The following is a 24,343-nucleotide window of genomic DNA, read 5'->3' on the forward strand; positions in this document are numbered from 1 at the left end:
ATCTGTTTTTTTGCTGATCACAGTAGTTATCGGAATAAAGAATTATGTCAGATTGAGGATGTGTATTAGCGATTTCTTCAAGAAATGTCAGGACACCTGAACCAATTTCTACTGTTCCTCTGTGTCCCAGACCTTCATGCCAGAAGTAACAGAATGTCTTGTCATTGTTTATTTCTGATACCTTCAAATTAAAACAATTTAATTTTGATTTATAGTAAAAAGCTGATGTTTGTGCCATAGGTACTGGCAGGACAGCTTGTAGGTCGTACATTACCAAAACTGTATTTGATCCTTCTTCTTTTGCTTTTTCTTTGTCTGAAGCTTTCTCAGTTCTACTTAGTTCCTTTTTCTCTTCATGTGACTTATACTGACATTGTATTTTTTTTTCTTCGTCAGGCGCGTTTTTAAATGATTCATACAAGTCATATTGGTCTTTCTTTGGAAAAAAGAAACCAACATTAAATTGTGTATTAAATATGTGGGCATAGGCGTCATTGTTTGCAGCAGGTGTTAGCCATTTGGTAGTGGCTCTCTGTACGGGGTATAGAATTTATGTGTGATTTTAGAGACACCATCATTTCAGGGTTCATCTCTACCTGTTGACCATGTTTTCCACGTTTATCTTGCGGTACAATTCCAGACCCAGAAGCTTTTGATTGAAAAGTGTTAATCAGGTATGTTTTGCACACACGCATTCGTTTTCCATTGTGAAGCATAGTTCTGTCTTCTAGGTGTTTGGATAGTTGTTATGCGGCGATAACTCAACTGAAGTGGTTCAATAGAAGAAGACAAATAATCACGTTGTCTCTGCAGTGATCCTAGATTCAAATACTGCTGAAAAAAATCAGCTCTATGGTCTTCGCTAAACTTCTCTGAACACTTCGAAATGCAATGATTAGAGCAAGTACGTCCCATTCTTTTTTTATTCACAACTTTTCCAGTTCTTAAAATATAACTTTTTCCTGAATTCTTAAGGAGTTTAGCTTTATTTTTTCGCCATTCTTCTAGATTTCTTACTCTCTTCTTACCATTTTTTGATGAGCGTACAATTTTCTGTATTATTCAGCGGATTTATTTTATTTTCAGAAAATGGACCTCTGGGTCTCTTTTTTTCTTTTATGGCAGGGTTAGAATTTGTTTCACTTTCCGACGATATTTTATTTTCTGATGGTACATAGTTGCCACTATCTGCTCCAAATAAGCTGTTCTCATCATCTGAGGAATGTTGCTCATCACAGACTGTTCGAGACATTTTTCTCAAAGTGATATTGGTTGATGAGTAGGTTTCAACAAAATATGATGTACTGGCTTGTGTTTGTACTGAATTGTACAAAGACAAAGAGCTGCTTGGAGAACCTTCTGTGAGGAAATCGAAGATTTCCCGCAGGCTTTCAGGTTACAAAAAGCGCTCTCAAAGGACCCACATCGGCATGTCGGCATACTAACGAAGGAAGATGGGAATAAAACTTCCAACCTTCGCGAAAGTGCTGAGGTCTTGATGAAAACACACTTTCCCGGTTCTAGTGTCTCAACAGCACCAGACCGGATGGAAGAAGCAATCATACCCTCAACAAACGACTGACATCTCGCCAGAACAATGATTAATGAGGAAAAGGTAAAATGGGCCATATTGTGCTTCACCCCTTTCAAATCACCAGGGCCTGACGGCTTATATCCAGCCCTACTACAGTGGGGACTGGATATCCTTCTGCCGCACCTCGTGGAAATATTCAGAGCCTCTTTGGTTCTGAGATATATTCCTAGGAAGTGGAGAGAGGTACGTGTGGTCTACCAAAACCAGGTAGGATGGACTACACCCTACCAAAGGCTTTCCGACCAATTAGCCTAACATCCTTTCTGTTGAAAACGATGGAAAGGCTATGCGAGAGGTACATAAGGGATGAAGTTCTGGTCCATAACCCACTTCACCCAAATCAACATGCATATACTTCGGGAAGAACCACCGATTCTGCACTGCATCATGTAGTGAGAAGAATTGAAAGATCGCTGGATAATAAAGAATCCACCCTAGGTATATTCATAGATATTGAGGGAGCGTTTGATAAAACCACATTCCCAACTATCACCCAACAACTCAACGTCAGGAATGTTTCCCTGGCCATAAGCGAATGGATATTCAGTATGCTCTCTAATAGAGCAATAAGCATAAATGTAGAAGACGTTTCTGTTAGAGGCATGGTTACAAGGGGCTGTCCACAGGGAGGGGTGCTATCACCACTACTCTGGAACATAGTTCTAGATACCCTGGTTGACCAACTCAGCAGCAACGTTTTCTACACAATAGTTTATGCAGACGATATTGCTGTCCTGCAAAGCGGTAAGTTTGAGAACACACTATGTGAGAGATCACAAGTTGCTCTCCGACTAATAGAAACATGGTGCAAGGAATACTCACTATCTATAAATCCAAAGAAAACAGAGATGGTCCTCTTTACCAGGAAAAGAAGAATCACGGGCTTAATACCCCCAAGGATTCTAAACTACAGTCTAAATTTTTCTGACGAGTTGAAGTACCTTGGTATTACCCTTGATAAGAAGTTAACATGGAACTCACACTTATCTCCATAGCCGCAAAAGAGATAACCCAAAAAGGTATAGCAGGTAAAACTATAATCATCTGCACAGATAGCAGACAAGCGCTACTAACCTTGAATAGACCACGTGTCACATCAGGTTTAGTAATGGAGTGTCACAAGTCACTAACCCAAGCTTCGGATGGTAATACCATCATCCTGAGGTGGGTTAAAGGACACAATAGGAATAAAGGCAACCGCATTGCTGACCAATTAGCTAGGAAGGCGGCAGGCCTAAGACTCTTAGGACCTGGGGATCTTTTTGGTTGGTCAACTACAACAATCGCGGAAATTGTCAAATGTCACTCCCATGCGCAAACCGTAAAAAGATGGGAAGAAGGGAAAGGATGTAAACTTGCCAGGGTAACACTAAGTAACCTTGAAGAGTCAACATCTAAGAAGTACTTGGGAATGACCAGGAAAAACCTACGTTTGGCAGTTGGTTTTTTAACTGGTCATTGTCAACTAAGCAAACACCTCCATACACTGGGGCTAGCAGACACACCTCTATGTAGGAAGTGTGAACGAGAAGACGAAACTGTAGAGCATGTCCTATGTGAATGCTCAGAGTTATCGTTAATACGAGAGTACGCGTTCGGCGAGTCCTGGCCCACACCTGCCCACATAAGAGAGATGTCTCCTGGTGACTTGTCCACCTTCCTAGAATTGGCAGGATGGACAATGAGCTAAGGGTGACAGCTCCCTGGGAGGATGCACAATGGGTCAATTGTGGCCTAAGTGCTGTGAAACTTAACTAGCCCTCCCTACTCTACAGATACAGATGGTTTGTGTTTCATAATTGTTTAAAATACGTAGATTATCTAAAAGTAATTAATAATCAATAAAAGTAATTTTGATTAAAAAAGGAAAGTAACTACCTTGTCCAAATTCACAAAGCTTATTTAGGAATATACTATTAAGGTCTAAACTCGAGAAATTCGGATTTAAATTCACTGGCTGCAATTCTGCTAAAATGACCGCATCATTGAGTGTTTCTGAAATATTATTGTCTTCCAATACTGATGGTTTCTCTGAAGTACTGTTCTCTTCTTGTAAAGTGTAAGTGGTTAAATGAAGTATCAGCTCAGTCCATTTCCTTATTCAAGATTATACTCAAGTTTTATTTTTTCACTGAAATACAAATTTATTATATTGACTGTTTTTACACACACCCTTTCACACAAATTTTCAATGTTATTTGAGTTAACAAGGACATAAATACTGGTTAAGTGACTATAAAAAGTACTATTCAAAAACCATAACGACGTAAATGTGTACTTACGGCTTTATTCATCTAGCAAGTCGACAGAGATATTAAATTTTCTAGGCGAACAATGACACAACTGTCCGTTACGCCGATGTTCCTGTGAGATTACACCAAAACTTTATTTTATTTTGTTACAATCTATACTTATGTCGTTGTAGAAATATAAACGAAGTGTTCCGTTCAACAGTCTATAAATAACTGACGTTTGCGGCGATTTCGTTCCAACAATATGGCCGAAAGTACATAATTTTGACAACGACGCAACTGCTTCCCAGCGGCCAATACATGTACTACCTTTATGGTATTGCTCCATCCGATAGAATGGCACGTTCTGACTTTTTTGACTCATTTAACTCAAAACTGCAAAAAATTGCACTTACGTCATTGTTGCTCCAGAGAAGCGATATGTTACGCCCAGTTCCACCAACGCGATTTAAGGGAAAATTTGATCTTAAGAAATAATTTTCACTTAAGACCGTTGAGTTTCGTTCCACCAACTAAAAATATTTACTTAAGTACGAATATTTTTGCTTAAGCTTAAGTCACCTGCTATGACGACTTAAGCAAAAATTTTAACTTCGAGCATGCATTGAAATTCATTAAATTTCTTCTGTTGATCGTCGATGTTAGATTAACTCGCATTTTTTCGGTCCAATTTGATTTTTTATTTTTAAAACCTTATTTAATCTATAGTATAGTATATCGTAGTATAGTAATCTATAGTATAAAAGTAGTATATATAGCCCAGTCTGGTTAAAAAAAAGGTGTAAAAATGTTTCGCAGATATCTGAAACTTTTAAGACATAGGTGGGGGATACTAGATGATGAATAGATGAAAAGATACTCCTAGTTTTACCTTGCTTTTTTTTAAGCAATAATTTATGGTCACAATTTGATTTTTTGTCTATAAATTTTTTCCCTTATATTTTAAATAAACAATATTTATGTCATTTTTTTATGTCAAGAATATCTTTATTTTACCGTTTTTTTAATTAAAATTGATAAATAATTTACAGAGATATTTGCAAAAAGCAGTTTTTTTGCACTAATTTATAAATTTTATTAATTTTTTTATTAACAAAATAAAATGATATTAAAACATTTAAGCATCAAGGAATTACCATCTTTTAGATTTGTGCGAAATTTCCCCCCGATCAGTCAAATATTTTATAAGTTATTTAATTTGTTTATCCCTGAGGCTAATTATTTAAACTATTGAGCTTGCCCTATGCATGATGCTAAACACATTCAGCAAATTTCATAGGATTCTTTAAGACTTAGACTATCTCAGAAGTTAAATGCATATTGAGTTTATATCGAAATTATTTACAAAATAAACGTTTGAAAAGGGGGTAGGTTTTTTACTTATAAACAATTGTAATAACTTCTATATTTTTCAAGCTACATACAAACTTGTACGTACAACCATTGGATAGCTGGTAAAAAAGCTCACATTAAAAAATAAAAAACCTTCAATGACCAATAGGAACGAAGTTAGTGACTATTTTTAAAAAAAATCATATCTTAAAAAAAATTACATTATCTCGGCTTCCTTTGCAGCTGCAAGCCTCTTTTTTTATTCTGGGGTAGCTCGTCGAAATATGAATAACTACATAGTTTTCACTGGCCGGAAAAAATGGGGAAACTCGAAAAAATTGAGTCCATTTGAAATTCACCCTAAATACTTACTTTTTTTTAATTTGCTCAAATAGTCTGTCGCAGTATTAATAATGATGACATAATTTTCACCCCCCCATAAATCTCGGAAAATCCCGGAAAATCAACATGTTTTTGCATTTTATATCAATGATGTAATAATACTTATATATTTTATAAATTAAATTTCAGGTAATTTTTTACACATTATATTATTATATTCCTTATATTAATTATAATTGTTTGTATTGTTATAATTAACAATATTGATTTTTATTCTATTTTTCTTACAAATATGATATACAATATTAATCTAATCTGCCTTACTGCTTTGATAAAAAAGGTCGATTTTTTTATCACTTGCCTTATTAAATTTTGCAATGTTATTGAACTTTACTTTTTCTATTTTCTTTACATACATTGGTTTAAAAGTTAAAATTTGGTTCATTTATTCGACTTCACTGTCAGGTCTCAACCTTTTTGTTGCAGGTTGTTTGTCTTCACTTATTAAGTCAGTCTTTCCATACATTAACATATTAATGGGCGATCTTAATGCCAAGGTGGGTCAAGGTAAGGTAGGAGAACAAGTAGGAAAATATGGGCTTGGAAACAGAAATGACAGAGGAGATCGATTGATTCAATTTTGCCAAAGTGAAGACTTCGTAATAACAAATACCTTTTTCATAAAAGAAGCCAAAGAGGAGGAGATTAAAGAACAATGTGAAGAAATGGGAACCTATGAGAAAAAGTACGATGCGTTCAATAGGCACAAAAAAGTAAAAGAGATAACAGGAAGCATAAAGAAATTCCAAATAGGTAAACTTAAAGACAAAGATGGAAATCTTATTGTAGATCTAGAGAATAAAATAAAAAGATGGACAGAATACCTGAATGCATTTTTGAAGACGATAGAAACAACTTAACTCAGATAATCAATGCAATTGGGCCAGACATATTGAAAGAAGAAGTAGAATACGCAATAAGAAACGCTAAAAATGGAAAAGCAAATGGACCTGATGAAATTCCTACAGAACTGTTGAAGCTTTTGAATGATAAATCCGTAACCATAATATTAAATTTTGCAGCGAGGAGCTAAAACAGTTTCCCCTCCACTTTCCTATGCCGATCTTTCGAAAGTAACTTCGTTTCGAAATGTTTTAAGTTTCGAAAAATTGGATGAATTTTATAGCTATAAAATTCAATATAAAGTTTAGATTTTCATTCAAAATTTGTGCAAATTTTACTTCTTAATGTTTATAACCAATGGAGATATAATTAACAAAAAAATTGTCACTAACTTCGTTCCTATTGTTCATAGAAGGTTTATTATTTTTGTTTAATGTCAGTTTTTTACCAGCTATCTAATGGTTGTACGTACAAGTCTGTAGCTTGAAAAATATAGAAGTTATTACAATTGTTTATAAGTAAAAAACATACCCCTTTTTCAAACGTTTATTTTGTAAATAATTTCGATGAAAACTCAGTATTCATTTAGCTTCTGAGATAGTATAAGTCTTAAAGAATCCTATGAAATTTGTTAAATGTGTCTAGCATTATTCATAGGGCAAGTTCAATGGTTTAAATAATTAGTCCCAGGGATAAACAAATTGAATAACTTTTAAACTATTTGACCGATCGGGGGAAAATTTCGCACAAATTTAAAGGATGTTAATTCCTCAATGTTGAAATGTATTAATAACATTTTATTTTGTTAATAAAAAAATTAATTAAATTTATAAATTAGTGCAAAAAACTGCTTTTTTGCAAATATCTCCGTAAATTATCTATCAATTTTAATTGAAAAAACGGGAAAATAAAGATATTCTTGATATAAAAAAATGGTATAAATATTATTTATTTAAATTATAAGGGAAAAAACTTATAGATAAAAAATCAAATTCTGACCATAAATTATTGTTAAAAAAAACGCAAGGTAAAAATAGGAGTATCTTTTTATCTATTCGTCATCTAGTAACCCCCACCTATATCTTAAAAGCTTCAGATATCTGCGAAACATTTTGCCGTGAAATCGATGATTTTTGTATAACCAGACTGGGCTAATAGTATATAATAGTTTATAATGTATATATAGCGTAAGTAGATGTTTTTGTGTTGATAGGATTTTTATTTTTATATTTTTTTTTGTTGTAAATTCCACCGAAGTGTGTAGTTTATCGTGTGTGTGTATATATAGAATATAGTGTGTACTATAGTTTAAACTATTATATTTATTTTACACTAGCTACAAAATAAAATATCAAAATATACAAGAACACAGGTCACCATTTACATTTACAATAAATATTGAAATAACATTGAATTAAAGACAGCATCAAAAATGACACAAAAATGACACAAATGTTTTTCTTTTTTTTCTTTTTTTGTTGTTTCTGCATTAATAATGAGTCAACAATTTAAGAATTTCTGACAATTTTGCAAAGTTGGTATTTTTGAGATCTTAAGTTTTTTCTTGGTTAAGGTAAGTAAAAACTTGTATGGTCGAACGCAAATTACAACTAAGAAATTTTTTTGACTAAGTAAAACTTAGGTAAGATTTTACTTAGATCACGTTGGTGGAACCGGACGAATAAAAATTCTTGACAACATTATCGTTTCATTCTTGATGTAAATCTACCATCTACCATGTTGCCAAAAATTAAGTTCAAACAATTCTTTTTTCTGCATGTAACATTTCTAATATCACTGAGTGAACACTAAAAAAGGGCTTCAAAAGTGGGGAATTCAACAATATTTTAACAATTTAAATTGGTGAGATTTCTAAAGTCATTAAATGTACAAATATGAATATTTTTTAATTGTATTCTATCTATAATAACTAAAGTAAAGTTTAAGCCGCAAAATTAACTATATTTCTTGCGAATTCAAATGCTAAAGACTTTCTTTTCCATATTTAAAGATTGAGTTTGAGAGATTATTATAAATCGCTACTATGAATGTGAACTATAATGAGGTTTGACATTACCCTTTCTTATATCCCGGTTGTTTTCAACTTAGATTATTTCAATTATTTTCTATACACTACTCATTATTTAAGATACATACAAAATGCTTACAGCTCTTGGCAAGATTTTATTGATAAAAACTTGCGTAGCAGCTAGATAAAATTTGAAACATTGAAATATTATTTACAAGTTTTTAAAAATGTTTCCCATATCATTTTGCCAAAATATTAGTCCAGTCGTCATAGTTGACCCCTAAAAATCATACAAACAAGCTGAATTTGGAAAGAATATTAATTTATCGACGCCAAAAAAGATGCAAAAAAGTTTACTTCTTTCACCCCCGGGCTTCCCGTAAAATGCCCCTTGCAGGGGGGTAAAAATACAAAAAAAAATCGATTTAGCAAGAATCATACACCATAGAAAAAAATGTTTCGTATAAAAAATGTAGCTGAGATAATTTTGAACAAAAATGTTTATAAGCATTTTTTGTGTAAAATAAACCGTTCTCCTAGAAACAACGCTTGAAGTAACCGTCTATTTTGTATGTCAGTTACTTGCGCGAAATCAATGTTCAATAAAATGTGTATCAGCTCGACGGTAAAAATTCGATATCTTTTGATTTAAATATCCTACCGACAAAAATCAAGATGTGTTTTAAAGTCAAAAAGTGCAGCTTTCGTATGCAATTTTTGTATTTTGCCGAGAAGAAACTCAGTTTTTATAAAGGTGTTAAAAAAATTAACGTGGCGCGATTTTTGCCATTTTTTACTATTCTCGTAAGACCAATAAAATTAATCTTCTTCTTCTTCATGTGCCGAGCTCGATTATCGAGCGTTGGCTATCAAATTGGCTATAGTAATTTTGTTGATTGCAGCTCGGAAAAGAGATGCAGAGGATCTGTTAAACCAATCTCTCAGGTTTCTAAGCCATGACGTTCTTCTTCGACGTGGCCCTCTTCTTCCGTCTACCTTGCCTTGTATTATTAAATGGAGTATATTATATCTCACTGGGTGGCGCATAACATGGCCAAAATACTCAAGTTTGCGATTTTTAACTGCTTTGACGACTTCCGTAACTTTTCCCATCCGAAGCAAAACACCTTCGTTACGAACTCTATCCACCCAACTTATTCGTAGGATTCTCCGATACACCCAGATTTCAACGGCTTCTAGTTTCTTGAGAAGTGTGTCTGTCAAAGTCCAACCTTCGACACCATACAAAAGAGTAGAGAGCACATAACATCTATCTAATCTAATTTTTCAGACTTAAAGTAATATTGTTTCCACATAACAGTTTCTTCATCTTAAAGAATGCAGCTCTGGCATTTTCACTTTAAATTAATCACTTTCATTAAATAGTCGTAGTAAAATTTCTATTTTTAGAGATGAATTTTCAAAACCTATGACATGAAATTTCAATTTTGAGTTGTGGTAACAAATAGGAGGCATTTGAAATATGAATAAAAAACGCAGAATTTAATGTTTTACATTACAAACGGTCACACGTCATAGGAAATGCATATAAGAAGACGGTTTTGGGTGTAATTTATTAAAAAATTTTTGTTGTTTTGAAAAACGTACTATAGTGTATTTTTATGTATGAGAGAGTAATAAAACAATAAATTATGTATGCAAATCCCTAAACTGTTGATACGGGTGACTCAATGAAAAACAGATATTTGTCAACAAGTTTACAGAAGTATATAGGAAAACAATTTTAAATTGAGTATGACCACCAGGTATAAAGGTTGGAGCAGAATAGAATACAATAGTTGTGAGAGTTACTAATCCCTAAATAAGGTTGCCAGTGTCGGAGTGATGGAGGTTAACAGGTACTAATGAATTTGCAAGAAATGTAAGATGTTTATTTTATTGGTTATATATAACCAATAAAAGTTTAATAAGTACCTACCTATTTGCAAAATAAAATTTAATTCTTTAGATAAAATAAAACGTTTTATTTTATCTATTTGCAAAATAAAGTTTAATTCTTTGCCTATTTGCAAAATAAAGTTTAATTCTTTAGATAAAATAAAACGTTTTATTTTATCTGAAATGAGTGCATTCCACGAAGTAAGGGTTTCAACAATCAAACATTTAATTCTTTAATTCCAGGAATCTACGACAGTAATTGACTAGATAATTACCTTCTAAACTTATTCCACAGAAAATGTGATAGTGGGTTTTTCCATTTTGTATATAGGAAGGTCCAAGTGGCGTATTCAAAATTCTTAACAGTTCACTAAAAGTAGGTACTTCAGTTGCAAGGTGCAGTTTATTGTGTATACTAGTGTTATGGAAAATTTGGAAGTGCCGTGTAAACGCCGAAAAATTGGTCCTCTAACAGTTAATGAAAAAACATTAATATTTAATTGTTTTAAATCATTTACAGACAAACGTTTATGTGAAAGTGTTGATGAGACCGTTGAGTTAGTTAGCAGTACACTTGGTGTTGGGAAATCTACGATTTACAGAGTTATTAAAGAAGAGAAATGTGGTAGTTTTCAAATGCCACGTAATGCTCCAGGAAAACCAAAATTTCAAATAGAATATCATTTTAAAGAAGGACTTCGACGGAAAGTGCATGAATTCTTCTTTAGACAAGAATTTCCAACATTGGATAAAGTTCTTGTCTCAGTTCGAGATGATAAGAATCACCCAGAAATGAGTCGAAGTACGTTATGGAAACCTTTAAAAGAAATAGGCTTCCGCTGGAAAAAGAATCCCAGAAAGTCTATTTTATTAGAAAGAAGCGATATTGTCATATGGAGAAGACATTTTCTAAGAACCATAAAAGAAATGAGAAACCAAAAAAGAAAAATATTTTATCTTGATGAAACATGGATCGACGAGGGTCATACACCAAATAAATTTTGGCAGGATGAAACTGTTACAAGTCAAAGGCACGCTTTTGTAAATAACTTATCTACTGGTTTAAACCCACCATCAGGAAAGGGACGCAGGCTGATAATAGTACACATTGGCAGTTCAGACGGTTTTGTTGAAGGTGGTTTATTAACTTTTAAATCAGCTCGTACCGGTGACTACCATGAAGACATGAACGCTAATGTCTTTCAAGAATGGTTCGAACAAATGATAGATCTTCTTCCTAAGAACTGTGTAATAGTAATGGATAATGCAAGTTATCACTCCAGACTTATAGAAGGACTGCCCACAACCAAGTGGTTAAAAAAAGACTTGCAGAATTGGCTGAGTTTAAAAAATATTACGTACCATCCCGGATCTATAAGAAAGGAACTTTATTCGTTGTGTGCCCTTCATAAAGAAAAATTTAAAAAATACGAAATTGATGAAATTGCCAAAAACCGTGGAATGACAGTACTTAGATCCCCACCATATCATTGTGAATTAAACCCGATTGAACTGGTATGGGCACAGATAAAGAGTGAAGTTTCAAGAAAAAATACCACTTTTAAAATTCATGATGTTAAACAGTTGTTTTTGGAGGCCGTAAATAATGTAAAACCTGAAAACTGGGCAAAGGCAGTAAATCACACTATTAAAGAAGAGGAAAAAATGTGGAAGCTGGACAATATTACTGATAAAATGATCGAGCCAGTTAGTATAAATCTTGGTTCTGAAAGTTCATCTTCTGAATCTGATTTGGATTTGTAACAAGTAGCTGTAAGTTTTATATTAATATTTTTATTCATCTATTTAACATACCTTAGACGGTTTTAAAAACTCTTTTTCTATTTTGTAATTTTTAAAAATTAAAAAAAATGTGAATTTTTTAAAACCCTTTTTAATGTAGGCCAGTCAGTTCTAATATAGTGTGTGATAAAAGAGGTCACTTTTGTTTACATACACATAACACTTTATAACACTGAAATAATTCATTTATTTTTTACAATTATTCAAAGTAATTTTTCAAATAATCTTGAGCACGCCCATGGAGTGGTCGGAGCTACCAGTTAAAATTATGCTAATTACTCTCTCGTTCATAAAAATAAACTATAGTGTAATTGAAAAAAGAGTTTTAAATGTTTTAAATCGTTTGTTGTGTGAAAGTTTAAATCCAGCCTTTTTTAAGCATATTTCAAATGCCTCACATTAAAACTCAAAACTAAAATTTCATGCTATAGGTTTTAAAGGTTGGGCTCTAGTAATCGAAACTTCATAGTGACCAGTCAATGAAAGGGATAGATTGTATTGATCTCGTGAGAATAATAAAAAATGACAAAAATCGCACTACGTTTATTTATTTAACACCTGTATAAAATCTGAGTTTATTTGCGGCAAAATACAAAAACTGCATACGAAAGCTGAACTCTTTACCTTTAAAACGCATCTTGATTTTTGTCGATAGGTGACTTGAATCACCTATCGAATCGATATTCGAATTTTTACCGAAGAAGACGATATCGAATTTTTACCGTCGAGCTGATACAAATTTTATCGAACATTGATTTCGCGCGTAACTGGCATGCCAAATCGATGGTCGCTTCAAGCGTTGTATCTAAGAGAACGGTTTAATCTACACAAAAAATGCTTAAAAACATTTTTGTTTAAAATTATCTCAGCTACATTTTTTATTTAAAATATTTTTTTCTACGGTGTACATATTCTTAGTAAATTGATTTTTTTTGCGTTTTTACCCCGCTGCGAGGGGGTTTTTAGGAGAAAGCCCGGGGGTAAAAGTGGTAAACTTTTTTGTATCTCTTTTGGGGTCGTAAAATTAATATCCTCGGCAAAATTCAGCTTGTTCGTATGATTTTTAGAGGTTTAGTGGCACTTTCGTCTCTGACGACTGAAGTATATTGGTAACAGCAAAGTTTTCCAAAAAGGATGTACAGAAAATGAGTATTTATGTGAATTCGTATCGTGGGTTTAGTGTAAGAAACTCAGTAAGTCCAAATAGTTCATTTCTAGAAAATGGCATGTAGAAAACAGCGATGTCTTTTATGTAATCTAAATTATAAACAATATTGTATTTTCTAACTTTTATTGTTCTACTGACACACTACATTCCCTAAAGTATTTATAAATTTTATTTTTCAGTTGTCTAAGATTTTTTGCAAAAATCAGAAAAACGTAGGAATGAGACGAAATGAAATTTAATTTTCCAGTGGTGTAAATAATCTATGCAAGCACTTATTATCAGATGCAGATTATCTTAAGTTATTTTTCTCCCATTTATTATTGTTTTTTAGTTCTTATTTTTTTATTATTTCATCTTTGATCAGGTTCAACAATAGAGGAGTCAGCTAGTCTTCCTGTCTTATCCCATCGCTAGCTTCACTTTAAACTTATACTTTAGATTTAGATTTAAAAAGATTACAAAAAAAATAGTAACAAAAAATGTGATATGCGAAGATTAAAATATAAGGAAACAAAAGAGACTTCTTCAAACTACCACCAAGACGTTTGTATACTTGGGTCTCTCAGCAAGATCAACCAGGAAACTTAATAAGAAATCAAATTGATTACATAATGGTGAACAAGAGATTCCGTAATCGATGCCTATCGGTTAAAAGTTACCCTGGTGCTGACGTATCGTCAAATCATATTCCTGTTATTGGTAAATTTAGGTTTAGATTTAAAATGATTACAAAAAAATAGTAACAAAAAATGTGCTATGAGAAGACTAAAATATAAGGAAACAAATGAAACAGTCGCAAGGATTCTTTCAGAAAAGCTAAGTAACATGGAGCAAATATATAATCCAGAACAACCTTTTCAGAATATATGTAAATCCTTTAACAAGATCAGAGAGTAACATCTAATAGGAAATAAAGAGAATAGGAAAAGTTAGTTAAGCGACAATATACTGCAACGCATGGAAGAAAAAAGAAAATCAAAGAATAACAAAAGAATGTACAAGCATATTCGAAGATAAATATAAGAACCGAAATACGTAAGGCCAAAGAAAATTGGTTATTAAAAACACAGTGCTAAAAGATAGAATTGTTTAAACAAAAACACGATACATTTAATGTGCATAAAAAGGCAGAACAAGCAGCTGGTCTTCAAAAATCCAATACCAGCTAGCAAACTGCAAGATAAACAGGGGAACATCATCACAGATAAAAATCAAGAAATATGCATAGGGACCAAATACATACATGAACTCTTGGATGATAATAGGTCCGAACAACTTCCGTCCTATATATGTAATAACCGCCTACCAATCACATCAGATAAAGTGAAAAAAGCAATATCACAACTTCTTCTTCAAGTGCCATCTCCGCGGCGGGAGTCGGCAATCGTCATAGCTATATTTATCGTCATAGTCGGTTCGCTATATTTACGCGGGTTTCGGATTAACAAAATTATGCTAATGACTCATTGATAACCAGTTGCAGTAAATGACTTCCCAGAAAATTAGGTAAAAACTGCATTAATGGTCATATTTTAAAATACATTAAATTAACATTAGGGTAGGTATAAATTTGTTACAATATTGCAGTTGAATTGATTCTTTGCCAGTGTTGACATTGTATGTTTGGTGGAAATATTTAAAAATGCCTAGACGTGTGTTAGATGTAGATAGTCTAATTTGTAGTGTACATAAGTATTTTACGGATGAAAAAGAAAATGGCGGTCCTTTAAAATCGGTAATGTCTGTTCAACAACGCGTATGTGATGCTCTAGGAATTAGTGAAACCAAACTAAGAGAAGTATTACAAAATCGCAATAATGAACGGCCGAAAGAAGATCACCGAAAAACTCGCCTATCATTGAAAATGAAAGATATTCCAGATGGAAAAAAATTTGAAATTCGTGATACTATTTATTGAATGCGAGCCAACAAGGAACATGTGACCTTAAATACAATTCTCTCGGAATTAAAAGATAGAGAATTTGACGAAATTGGCAGAACAAGTCTATGGCAAGTGATACATAATTTGGGTTTCAAATTTCAAAAGCAGGATAACAGAAAAGCCCTTTGTGAAAGAAGTTCTGTTGTGCATAAAAGAATTAACTTTCTAAGAAAATATTCTAAATTAAAAGAAGAAAGGGCAAATTTTATATATTTACACGAAACATGGATATTTTCTAGGGGTGCAACCAAGAGAATATGGCAAGATGATAACGTAAAGTCTATCAAACATACTGATGGAGAAGGGCAGCGACACATAATTTTACATGCAGGAGGGAAATCGGGTTTTATAGAAGGTGCTGATTTAATATTTTCATCTAAATCAAAATCAAGTGACTATCACGATAATATGAACACAGAAATGTTTGTAAAATGGTTACATGAAAAACTTCTCCCAGGTTTAAGTGAGCTCAGCGTAATTATTTTAGACAATGCACCTTACCATTCTGAAGTATTAAACAAAAGTCCAACGAATTCTTGGACTGTTAATAAAATTAAAGAATGGTTGACAAAGGAACATATACCATTTACACAACATATTTTAAAATCAGAATTATTACGCGTGGCAAATATGCACGCAAAACCAAAAACCTTTGTTGTGGATCATATTATTGAAAGTTACGGTCATCAAGTTTTACGTCTGCCACCGTATCATTGCCAGTTTAATCCCATCGAATATATATGGGGAATAGCAAAATAATATTATGACAACCATATTGGGCCTAACGGTTATAGCGACGACGCAGTGCGGGAAACTTGGCGAAAGGCACTTTCAATTGTTACTCCAGAAATGTGGTGCAACTGTATATTCAAGTGCGAGAAACTAATAGAAGATTGGTGGACTCGTGAAAATAAAATAAACGAAATAAGTCCAATCATAATAACAATTAATGGTGATGACAGTGATGATGATGACGATTATGATATTTTTGATGATAATGACTGATTTTCATTTTTGTTGGCAAGTTAAATTTTTTTATTTTTCATTAGAAATTCTCTCCATGGAACAAATATACATAGACCATATTTTCTGTGTGAAGTGTAATATAAAATTATTATTAGGTTTATATTAGCCACATTAAACTCCATTAATGAAGTAATTCTCCTTATTATACTGTCAATTATATAAAAGATTTTCCATTATTATTTAATTAAAAAAAAATATGGATTATTTTTTATTTCATTTGACCAGTTGATATTTCCCCAAAGAGCAGGTAATTAAAACTGGGTACTTACAATAAAATTTTTAATCCGAAACCCGCGTAAATATAGCGAACCGACTATAGGATGTTGGAATTAGAATTACCGGAGAATGTATCAATAACATCAGATACGCGGATGATAAGGTGGTATTCGCTGACAGTTATGAAGCCCTCCAGGAGTTAATGATTAAAATTACAGAAGTAAATCAGAGATATTGACTTTCACTGAACATTAGGAAAACAACATGTATGATGATTTCTAAGAAGGAACAGCAAATTGAAAGAATCAGTGTGAATGGTCAACCAATAGAAAGAGTAAAAACATACACCTACCTTGGTACGAATGTCAACGAAAATTGGGACTATTCTATAGAAATAAAATGTAGAATAGAGAAAGCAAGATCTGCATTACAAAAAATGGACGTGTTATTAAAAATGCTTAAGTTGTTAACCACAATAAAAACAGTCAAAATCGAATACCTCGGTCACATCGTGAGGAACAGCGAAAGATATGTGTTGCTGCAATTAGTTCTTCAGGAAAAAGTAGAAGGAAAGCGAGGACCAAGAAGGCGAAGGATCTCCTGGCTGAAAAATCTATGTACGTGGTTCAACACAATAACCGTAAATCTTTTCAGAGCAGCAGTTTGCTAAATTGCCATGATGGTCGCCAACATCCGGAACGGATAGACACTACTAGAAAAAGAAGAAGAAACTATTCGTTTTGAGTTGTTCTATAACTTACATTAGTCAGATTTACAACATTTTTTCGCAACTTTTTAATGAAATTTTTAATGTTTAATTATTAAACTTTTTTATTGATAAAGATAAAGTAATTTTGCAGTATAAGTTTATTTAAAGCTGAAACAATTACCTTTAAAATTAGGGATATTTGAAAGGTAATGGCACGTATAAATGCTAAGTTATTTTTGGAAAAGCCCCATTGAATGCCTATTTTGAAATTGTTTTTCACGAAATTTGTTATAACTGCCGTTCTAACAATCCAAAAGCCATTCTATTAAGTTTTTTTAAAGAAACAATTTTCATTTTGGTAAAATTAAATATCTAACATAAAATAAATTAAATAACAGTTTAGGAGATACAATAATTTAATCAATTAAAATTGGTAATAAAAAATTATCTGACGCGTTTTCAGCCCAACACCCTTAAATGGCCTATGACAAAAATGCATATTTAACCCCACGGCTCCTAGAGTACTTTAGTACAGGGCTTCTTAAATTGTGGGTCGCGATCCCCAGGGGGGTCGCGAGACTACTGAAAGAGGGTCGCAAAGATCTGATACTTTTCAATCATTATAAATAAAATTTTAAAATTTTAATATTAGTATACACACTACGTACAAATATAAATACAAATAAAAATCATACAAAATACTATTGTAGTTTTATTATAACTATTTTTTGAAAAAAGTGGCAATGCAAAACTGTTATGTAGGGCCTATAAATGAAAATATGGAAGTAGCATTTAAAATAATAAATACAACGCGCTCCTTGATTTTCAACTGAACGTTCGACATTGATGTCTGGCCACCGGCGCCAGTGTTTGCAAGATAACTTAGTGATTATAAGTACCCAGACGCCGTGTCGCCTTACAGCTTACACATACAATACGAAAGCATAATCAAGCTAGCATATTATTTTTATAAAAGAATAATAAAAAACATTAAATGAAAGCTTCTTTTTCGGCGTCTTTGTGATACGGTGCCTTTGTGCGCTGCACACTTTGAACACGCCATGCGTCGGGGTTGATCTGATCGTAATTTGTTGTCATTGCACTGGTAAAGATTCGAGTGTAGTTATTTTTCTGTTTGTACTTCAGTTTGGACTCAGCTTTGTCTTCATAGATATGTCATATGTGTGTATTTACTGTGTAATTTTCAGTTGGTGTTTTTAATTATTACGTTAAAGTTCAACTACATTTTGTTTAATTATTTATTATTATTTAACCATCATGGATAAATGGCTAATTCAAATTCCAACTAATAAGTCTGCCACGCCGTCACAACCAAGTTGCAGTGCTTCAAATCCGACTTCTAGCAAAACAAAAAAAAAGAAAATATGACGAATCATATTTGCAGTCTGGCTTCACATGCTCTTCTCACAACAATGAAGAACAACCAGTGTGCTTAATTTGCAAAGAAGTTTTGGCTGCAGAAAGCATGAAACCGTCAAAACTGCAACGACATTTGAATAATAAACATGCAACGTTATCAAAAAAGCCAATAGAATATTTTGAGCGTCTTTTGCAAACATCAAATAAAGAAAAGAACACTTTGGAGAAGTATGTTACTTTGAATGATAGATATCTATTGGCATCGTATGAAGTTTCGTGTTTGATAGCAAAAACAAAAAAACCTTTTATTGGAGAGCAACTTTTACTACCTGCAGCTATAAGAATGTCTGAAATTGTTCATGGAAAACAGTATGCAGCTGAAATTAGTAAAATTCCATTATCAAATGACACTGTATCCAAACGAATTTCAGACATTAGCAATGATCAATTTCAACAGATTCTTATGAGGCTTAAAGACAGCTCAAAGTTTGCAATACAACTGGACGAGTCGACAGACATTTCAAAAATGGCACAGTTGTTACTTTTTGTAAGATATATTTATGAGGAGAGCATCCATGAAGATATACTGTTTTGTCGTCCTCTGGAAGGTCATACTCGTGGAAAAGTTATATATAAAAAAGTAAATGAGTTTTTTGAAAAAGAAGGATTAAATTGGAAAAATTGTGTTGGTGTGTGCACGGACGGTGCTGCAGCAATGATCGGACAAGATCTTGGTTTTACAGCATTTGTTAAAGCTGGAAATGATTATATTATATTTACACATTGTATGATTCACCGAGAGGCACTTGTTGTTAAAAAAATTGTATCAGAATTAAACACTGTGTTTTTTGATGCAGTCAAAATCATTAACTTTATTAAAAGTCGAGCACTTAATAGTCGATTGTTTAAAAATTTGTGCATTGATATGGATTCGGATTATACAAGTTTATTGCTACATGCTGAAGTTAGGTGGCTATCAAGAGGCCGAAGTTTGAAACGATTATTAACTTTAAAAGATGAAGTTCTTATATTTCTAACAGAGCAAAATTCTAATTTATACGATTATTTTCACGATAATTTAGGGCTTCTCAAGCTATGCTATTTGGCAGATATTTTTGATAAAATCAATGATATGAAGGAGTCTGCGTTAATATGTTTATGTTAAAAAATAAACTTGAGGCTTTTGTTAAAAAAATTCTTATATGGAAGAACAGAGTGGAAAGTGGATCGCTCGAAATGTTTCCATTTACTGACGAGTATATAATTAGTAACAATATTTCAAAAAAAGATACTCCTATAACAAAAATTATAGTTAGTCATTTGAAGGATATGGAAGTTTACATGCATAGGTATTTTCCCAATGATATCGATACACAACAATGGATTTGCAATCCATTTTCAATTGAAATGAAAGAAATTAATTTTTTAAACTTAAAAGCACAAGAAGAATTTGCCGAATTAACAAGTGATACTACCTTGCGACTAAGATTTTCTCAAGTGCCTGTGCATGAATTTTGGATAGAAATCAAATCAGAATATCCCCTACTATCGGAAATGGCAATGAACAAATTACTGCCATTTTGTACAACATATTTATGTGAATCAGCCTTTTCCACATTAACTTACATAAAATCAAAATACAGTTCAAATTTAATAAACGTTGAAAATTTATTACGATCTGCACTAACTCAAATTGAGCCTAGATTTAATTATTTGTGTAAAAATAAACAATCACGTCCGTCACATTAATATTGTTTGACGTTAATAATATGTTTTTATTAAAAAAAATTGTTACAAAAGTTTATTTTTTCTATTGAATATATAGATATAGTTTTATGTCATTCTATTTATTGTGTTTTATTACGACCGATATCCCGTCAACGTTTCCAATTATATATAAGTGAAATGAATGGGTACGTATTCTGTAATCCTTATTTTATTTACATTGTAAAATAGTGCGATATTACATGTTCATCTACGGTTAATATATATTTCATTATATGGAGGAGGGGGTCGTTTAATTTCCTAAGCTTGAAGGGGGTCGCTATATAAAAAAGTTTAAGAAGCCCTGCTTTAGTTAGTAGATCGACAATCTTAAAATTAGAAAACCGTTTACTTTTTTTAATCATAAATGAAACAAGCGACAAATAGGTGTATAGCTAAACACCACTCGGTTACTCAGAAATAAATGCTACCTTAAGTATTGCATCACTTCGATTAGAAATACTCAACAACTGTTTAGTTTTTATTCCCTTTTCACTTATAAAATAATAAAAGTCTACCTACCATGAAAGCTGTTTTCTTTAACGACAAACTAGACATTTTCTACGTTAGAAAAAACAACCTGGCTATAACACGTAAAATTTACCTAGTCATAATGGTCACGGTATGTCTTGACTTAATAAGTTCTTGTATTTATAGGAACTAATAAAATGGCTGAAGAGTGAGTTTTAAAACTAAAAATTACCTTCAAATTGTAGACTGGAAATAGACTTGGTAAAAATAAATAAAGATCTTAAAAGTGGCAAATTTTTTTCTTAATAAATTTTTGCACCAAACCCACGATATTATAAAATGCTCCGAATTTAGCAAATTGACAGCGCGGTGTGGCCAATGTTACATTATTTAAATAATGATAAAAAAACTTTATTGTATTAAAAAATAGATATACGCCAATTTTAATTCTAATCTTGTTTATAAACTTTGGCTTTTAAGACAGCCTGATCAAGAATCTCAGAAAACGTCCTCTGAGTCAAATCGCACAACTCGGCACTTTCTTGCGAAGCGATCTCTAAACTTTTCCCCAAATGGGCCTCGAAATGGGAAGCCAAAGAAGCCTGTGACTCACAAACTCGTGCCAGCTGCATCAGGAGATTGAGAATGTCTTCTGTTAAAGGTGGAAAAGCTTCGCTGATTTGAACCAAAGCTGGTAGAACGGGTTTGGACAGTTTTACTCGTTGGCCACTCGATAGAGCTCCAAGAAGAGCGTACAGAAAATTTAACGCTGTAACACCAAATTCAGACTTTTTGGCAAAGCATACTGCAAACTTATATAGGAAAGTAACTGAATCTAAACCGAAGATCTGTTTGTTGAGACTTGGTTGCTGCATCAATTCTTGCAAAAAATCTAGGGATATGTGCATAGAGGGCACTCCTTTGGATGCAATGAATGCTTGATGCAGATAACTACATACCAGAGAACGAGCTTCTTGCAAAGCCCATTCTCTTCCTGGTACAGTTTTATCAGTTTCCGTTTCTGAGCAGGTTTCGATCAACATCTGAATGGCAGCAGACTCCGGAGTAGCAATACAAGCTCTACCCATATCTTCTCGATCCCCTTCATTCAGGACTTGACCAGCTTGATCTAATCTTAGATTGGACTGCAAGTGTTGCATTAGCTGACTTCGGGACGATGCCAGACTAGCCCCAGACACTCTGAGGATGATAAAGTACATGGGGGCGCAGCGAAATACACGTTCGTCGCATCTCATTATCAATTCTTGTTAAACTAGAAAAATCATCAATGAGATTTTTAACAGTCAGAACCCATAATCTTCTAGGTAATACAGTGTTAAGTCTAAACCATACGTCCTTATACAAATCTTGCAAATATCGTGGTACATTATCTCCCAGAAAACTCTTAGAATGTTGGGGAAAATTTCCACACAAGGCCAGATATCAATAGCTTCTTGCTTTAACAACATCTGTAGAAGTTTCGCACACTTCAGGGGGTTAGTTTCGATTTCGTCGAACGATTCCACTACAGACATCTCGGATATGTGTACAGGTTTATACTCGGTGTGCATAGCCATATCATTTGCGTTGCAAAAGTAGAACTTAACCACACTCTCTGACAGTGACAGTAGATACAGGAATGGCCCGGCTAGTAAATAATAATAATCGCACAACCGACATCCCTGGAGTAAATATTGATTCTGATCACAATCTTTCAATCGAAAGTGATTTAAACAAGTACATGAAAGAAATGAGAACAACCGAAAATATTGAGAAAACATGGAAATTATTTCGCGAATATATAACAAAGATAATAGAAGGATATAATGTAACTAATAGATTCAAGTAACAACAATTAATGACGGAAGAAATAATAGACCTTATGGAACGAAGAAGGCAATACAGGGACAAAGCAATCCAATACCAAATAAAATAAAGAGAAATAAAACAAAAACTATCTCAATGGAGGGCCGCTGAAGAATTGGAAGATGTCATTTCAAGAACCTTTTATTTTTAATTTTTGTTAAGAATACAATTTTATTTTGCATACAATGTTTTATTTTAGTTATGTTTATATTTCTAATTGTATTGGTAAATCCAGAAGTAAATTTGTTATTTTATTTTAAGAATCTATTATAAAAAGTTAAAATAGAAGAATAAATGAGGATAACAATAAGGAATGAAGCCAAAAATGTATGTAAAAATGGGATTAACTAAAAAAAATCTAAAAAATTGTAAGATTAACATTAAAAGTTTATTATTGCGGTTAGAATTCCCTTTTTTAATTATAATTAAGTACCGCAAATGCAACTAAAACAATAACAAAGTTTTTTTTATCAACATTTCGGTAGTTTTCCTAACATAATTGTTACTTTTAGGTAAAAATGGTCTCTTGAGTGTAATGTAAAGTTAGGTACAGAACACGTTACGGTAAGTAACATGGAGGAGAAGGGTCAAAAATCTTCAAAAATTGCGTGAAGTAATACTGAAACGTCTCCTAATTATTATTGGGATAAAATATAAGGTTTCTATTGTGCCGTTACAACTAGAAAACAATTGTGAGATCGGTAACACCGCACTGTTCATTTTACGCCTCCAGAATTGCTCAAAGTGTCCTTCTCTTACAAATTTACCAATTACATATTTATTACTAACTATTTACAAAACGTTTCTGAGTATTTTGTTTACATTAAAACAATAACACAAAGTTCATTATCATTGTCTTGTTATAACTGTACAGAAACTAAATCACAATCATATTCTGAATCAGGGGTGACATCCGGCTTTCGAGATCTCGGAAGCGTTGAAGCACCCCTTCCTTCATGCTATACTGATATTTCTTGAATTTGTACCCTTTTTTTAACAGTACCACCTGGCGGGTTACTTGATGTGCGAACGGGTGGTGGAGGTTTATCTTTTTTCTGCAATGTAGAACAATTGAGGCTGTTCGGAACTACTGTGTATGAGGGTGGGTACGAGCTACAAACTTTTTCTTTTCGAGTGAGCAGAGGAGACTGTCGTGCTGAACTGCCGGGAGTTGACGGCCGTTGGGACATTGGGATTGTCTCTGAGGAAGGAGTTGAACTTGAGCGATTTTGTCGAGACCTGAAAAATATTACAGGTAGGTATTATTACTACAAATACAAAGTCTATTTAAAAATTTAAAAAGCTTTACTAATAATGTACAAAAACCTTTTACAGATTTACACTTACATACAAACAAACATAATTGTATATATATATATATATATATATATATATATATATATATATATATATATATATATTTGGTCATGGAATCATACATGTCCATTAACCCGGCTCACGAAGCACAGAGCCACCTTCTCTGTCGCTCACGTGGGTAACTCCAATCTGGCGCGTCCATGTCGCGGGGGTTTGCATCTATCATTTCAGTAGGCCCGAGTGAATAGATGGTCAAGTCCAGATCGGGACCCAGTTCTGTGGGCTATAACACGGACCCCTACCTAGGGATACAGGTGAAGACCACAACGG

General features: G+C 33.0%; 2 protein-coding genes and 1 pseudogene across 2 annotated transcripts in view; 1 reads left to right on the top strand and 2 right to left on the bottom strand.

Annotated features, from left to right (window-relative positions):
• Positions 1-18,701: 18,701 nt before the first annotated feature.
• On the top strand, positions 18,702-19,760 carry LOC140442464 (zinc finger MYM-type protein 6-like). Its single transcript, XM_072533534.1, has one exon. It carries the CDS (start codon positions 18,702-18,704, stop codon positions 19,758-19,760), a length of 1,059 nt encoding a protein of 352 aa, XP_072389635.1.
• A 1,235-nt stretch (positions 19,761-20,995) lies between these two features.
• On the bottom strand, positions 20,996-22,889 carry LOC140441767 (integrator complex subunit 2-like; annotated as a pseudogene).
• Positions 22,890-23,031: 142 nt separating this feature from the next.
• Positions 23,032-24,343, bottom strand: part of LOC140441766 (neuroligin-4, X-linked-like) — a 960,081-nt gene continuing 958,769 nt past the window's right edge. The window contains exon 13 of the mRNA XM_072532673.1: positions 23,032-23,935. Within this exon, the coding sequence (XP_072388774.1) occupies positions 23,656-23,935 (280 nt within the window). The 3' untranslated portion in view covers positions 23,032-23,655. The remainder of the gene's footprint in view (positions 23,936-24,343) is intronic.

This window comes from Diabrotica undecimpunctata, chromosome 5, assembly GCF_040954645.1.
Source record: "Diabrotica undecimpunctata isolate CICGRU chromosome 5, icDiaUnde3, whole genome shotgun sequence".
Lineage (NCBI taxonomy): Eukaryota > Metazoa > Arthropoda > Insecta > Coleoptera > Chrysomelidae > Diabrotica > Diabrotica undecimpunctata.

What these genes read in the sequence shown, in the direction of transcription:
- LOC140442464 (XM_072533534.1), top strand. Translation starts at nt 18,702, where the DNA reads ATGAAACCGTCAAAACTGCAACGACATTTGAATAATAAACATGCAACG.